This window comes from Alligator sinensis, unplaced genomic scaffold, assembly GCF_000455745.1.
Source record: "Alligator sinensis unplaced genomic scaffold, ASM45574v1 scaffold554_1, whole genome shotgun sequence".
Lineage (NCBI taxonomy): Eukaryota > Metazoa > Chordata > Crocodylia > Alligatoridae > Alligator > Alligator sinensis.
In genome coordinates this window covers 1,265,320-1,268,767 of record NW_005842424.1, presented here as the reverse complement: position 1 = coordinate 1,268,767, position 3,448 = coordinate 1,265,320, and the positions used below count along the sequence as shown (strand labels likewise).

At 54.7% G+C, this 3,448-nt stretch overlaps 1 protein-coding gene across 1 annotated transcript in view; it reads left to right on the top strand.

The window, feature by feature from the left end:
- LOC102385215 (maestro heat-like repeat-containing protein family member 2B) overlaps positions 1–3,448 on the top strand; it is an 18,904-nt gene that overhangs the window by 14,120 nt on the left and 1,336 nt on the right. Inside the window, exons 7-11 of the mRNA XM_025211692.1 lie at positions 1,517–1,654; positions 1,856–1,967; positions 2,504–2,640; positions 2,708–2,717; positions 2,959–3,138. Of these exons, the coding sequence (XP_025067477.1) occupies positions 1,517–1,654; positions 1,856–1,967; positions 2,504–2,640; positions 2,708–2,717; positions 2,959–3,138 (577 nt within the window). The remainder of the gene's footprint in view (positions 1–1,516; positions 1,655–1,855; positions 1,968–2,503; positions 2,641–2,707; positions 2,718–2,958; positions 3,139–3,448) is intronic.

Below are 3,448 nucleotides of genomic sequence, written 5' to 3'. Positions count from 1 at the left end.
TTGCTTCATGACATCACAGGAGCATCTGCAGCTCATATGTAATTTGTGTTCAATTGCAGTGACAACTCTGAGCTCTGGAGGGCCTTGGGGAGGGATGATTTCTCCACCCTCCATATACTCCGTTTCCTTCTGAAGAAGATCCAGTATCCAGCTGGCACAGAGGGTAGCTCACCTGAGGGCATTGCAGCCCTTGGACCTCTCGCAGTAAGTGACAGCCCAAGCCCAGCTCTGTCGGTTCCCCCTTGAGGGCTAGAGTCCTGGTTCTCAAGAGCTTGCGGTAGAATGCCAGGTCGTGGGGCAAGCTTTTCTCCCTTGCTGTCCTGTCCCCCGGGTCACCCCCACTCTAACTTCAGCAGCAGAAACATGGTAGCTTCATGCTGCGTGGCTGACTGACTCCATGAGACTTTGGAACTGGAAACTTGTGTAACCAAGAGGCTCCTTCTGCTTTGCAGCTCTGCGTTCAGGCTGCTGGTGCCCCTGCACTTCCCAGGCAGAAGTGCAGGGATGTGACTGGGAAGGGAGTGACTGGGAAGGGATGTGACTGGGAGTGTGGGGATGTGACTGGGAAGGGAGCTGCTGCCAGAGCTGTTCTGAGCTCTCCTGGATGTGAGGAAGAGACCTTTAGACTTGGAGTTATGGATTTCCAGGTGTCTTCCCCAGGCTGACTCTGGTCTTCTCTATCCCTTCAGGCAACATGTGCATCCCTGGAGATGCTGACTACCTTGCACTCCAGCTCAGTCCTGAGGGACCTACTCCCCGAGCTCCTGTGTGCTCTTCTAGAGCAAGTTGGCCGCACCGTGGGGCAGGACATGCCGATGCGCACAGCCAGCATCCGGCGGAGGCAGCTGCGAAAGGGGCAGGTGTGCACAGTGGGCAACCCTTGCAGGTAAGGAGTAGGCTGCACCTGGTTTCACAGGTTTGGCCTCACTTCAGTCTAGCTGCCTGCAAGGTGTTCTTGTCCTTGCCAAGGGCTGTGCTGAGCTGTCTTGGTCCTGGCAGCTGAAAGAAGCTGGGGTTGTCTGAGAAGCGCAGAGTGTGAAATGTTAAGACTGGGAGGGCCTATTTATTCCTCCAGTCTGAGCTCCTCTGGGACAGGACAGGCAGTTTTAGTCCAGGGACTTCACAATCTCCATTACTGACCAGCACATGCTGGGCTCATAGTGCTTGGGACCTGGGCATGTGACTTCTGCATGTTCCCATGCTCTACATGTGGCCTTTGTCCTTGTAGGGAGAGAAAAATGGCTGCCCAGTTCTTTCTGTAGCGCATTTGGCTTGGGAGAGCCTCCATGTGTCCCGTCTGGCTTCCAGCACTGATTTGTGCAAGGCCCTGCCCTCCCTGTCCCTGTCGGGATTGCAAGGCGTGAGAAAGAATGGCAGCATCAGTCTGATCTGAGTTGCCTGCCTTGCGCAGCAAGTGTCTGAGTAATGGACCCCCGAGTGACAGGGCGTTTTGGTTCTGCTCTGGCCGCAGCATCTCGTTATGGTCTGTAAATCTGTAAATCTTCTGTCTCCCCAGGCTTTCTATGGAGACCCTGGCCTGCGCTATATCAAAGGGCCTGGGGGAGAGAGTGGCTGCAGACCTTTCTGAAGCAGGAACCTGGCCATTACTGGAGAGTCCTCAGACACACCACGAAGGGGTGTGCCAGCTGGCCAGGTAAGAGAGGCAGGCTGGATTGCATCTGTGCTCTAGGCTGTGAGACGAGTGGGGGAGGGGAACTTTCTGTGCTGAACATGCAGGGTTGCATGGGGCTGGAGACCTAGAGCTTGTGCTCCAAGCGATGAGAGCTGCCGCCTCAGAGCAAATGAGTGTTGGCAGTGCCCAGCCGGTCCCAGAACTAGTGGCTTTCTCTTGCAGGGCTCTGCTCCCACTGGGAATAATAACGCCCCAGTTTATAGGGCAGGTCCTGAAGTGGGCCAGTTCCCCAACAGAAAATCTCCGTGTGACTGGTACTGCCTTCATCAGCCAGGTAAGGCCCCATAGTTTGATGGGAAGCTGGCTGTTTGCTGTGCGCTTTCCCTGGGGAGTCCCCTGGTCCCCTTTCTAGGAGGGAGGATCACTGGATGCAGTTGAGAGGTTTCTCTTCTGTCCTGACCCCTGCATGGCCACTTCTGCCATATGAGTAGGAGAGGTAGACAAGGATTGCCTTACTGACCTGCCCCTACTGAGCCCTTGTCCTAGCTAGCAGCTCTGAGTTTGGTCCTAACTCCTGCATCTTCTATACCCACCCAGCATCCCAGGAAGACACTGCTCTAAAGCAAGCAATGTCCCCATCTACTTGCACCGGCATCATCTCTCCCGTTTAGACTAAGCCCCTGCTTTCATGATTTGCCTGGCTCTAAGCAGACAAACCTCCCTATGTCCAACAGGAGTGCGCCGTGTGCTGAGGCTCTTCCTCGTGGTGATCTGTGGGATTGTGCTCTGGCATGGGTTACTTTTCTGCTGCAGGGCTGGGCTGTTGGGAATGACTGTGCTGGATCTCATGGACATATTGATTTCTTTTAGGTTATGTGTGACCCAGTCATTGAAGAGCAGAAGCTCCTGAAGGCAGTCCTTTATTTACTTCAGCAGCAAGCCAGGGACACAAATAACCTTGTCCGGCAAATGTCAGCCAGAGGACTAGGCAACATCACCCTGAGCAGGTGAGGTTGGAATCGCTCTGCAATCTCTAGAACGCAGCTCGGCTGTAGAGACCAAACAATGAGGCAGGGCCGAAAGGGTGCGCGAGGACTGGAAGTGTATGCAGTTTTGCTGTCTTACCCCTTGTGGTGTCTCTGGAGACAGTTGGGTTTGACAAGTGTAATTTTGGTGCAGAAGCAGGTGCCTTGTGTCTCTCAGGCATACGGGAATGGAGCCATGGGGTCATGGTCAGATGAGGTCTCAAGCGCTCTCTGAATGGGAAAACCCAGAGGTGAGGGGCGTAAGCACTGATCGGTGTGTCGTGTCTTCTGTTTTTACAGCTAAAAAAACACCAGAAGGCTGTCGTGGAGACCCTGTTCCAGGCATCATTTGTTCCTGCCAGGGCTGAGATCGTGGAGGAGGGCGTGCGGGCACTCACCCGCATCTTTAAACATCTGGGGATGGATGCGGGGCCCCTGGTCCAGGATGCAGCTATGCACATCAGGCCCTTTTTTAACCATGTGAGTGAGCAGCGCTCCCCACCCCCATTCCAGCGCTCTTCATTCGGGGCTGTTTCAGAGGTGGGAGATGCACTTGCTGCCCCTTGTTCCAGCCCAAACTGGGAGATGTTCAGTTCTGTGGAAGAGATGAGTTTTCAGGAGGAAAAGCAAGTGAAGAGAAGGGGATGACACATGGCCCTTGTAGACAGGGAGGGATGACAGGAGACCAGGCGAGGCTGCAGCTGTGGTCACGGGGCTCTGCAGGCCTCTGGGGCTCTTTTCTGCTGTGTTACTTCTCCTGAGTCGGAAGCAGAGCTGGGCAGAGACAAGC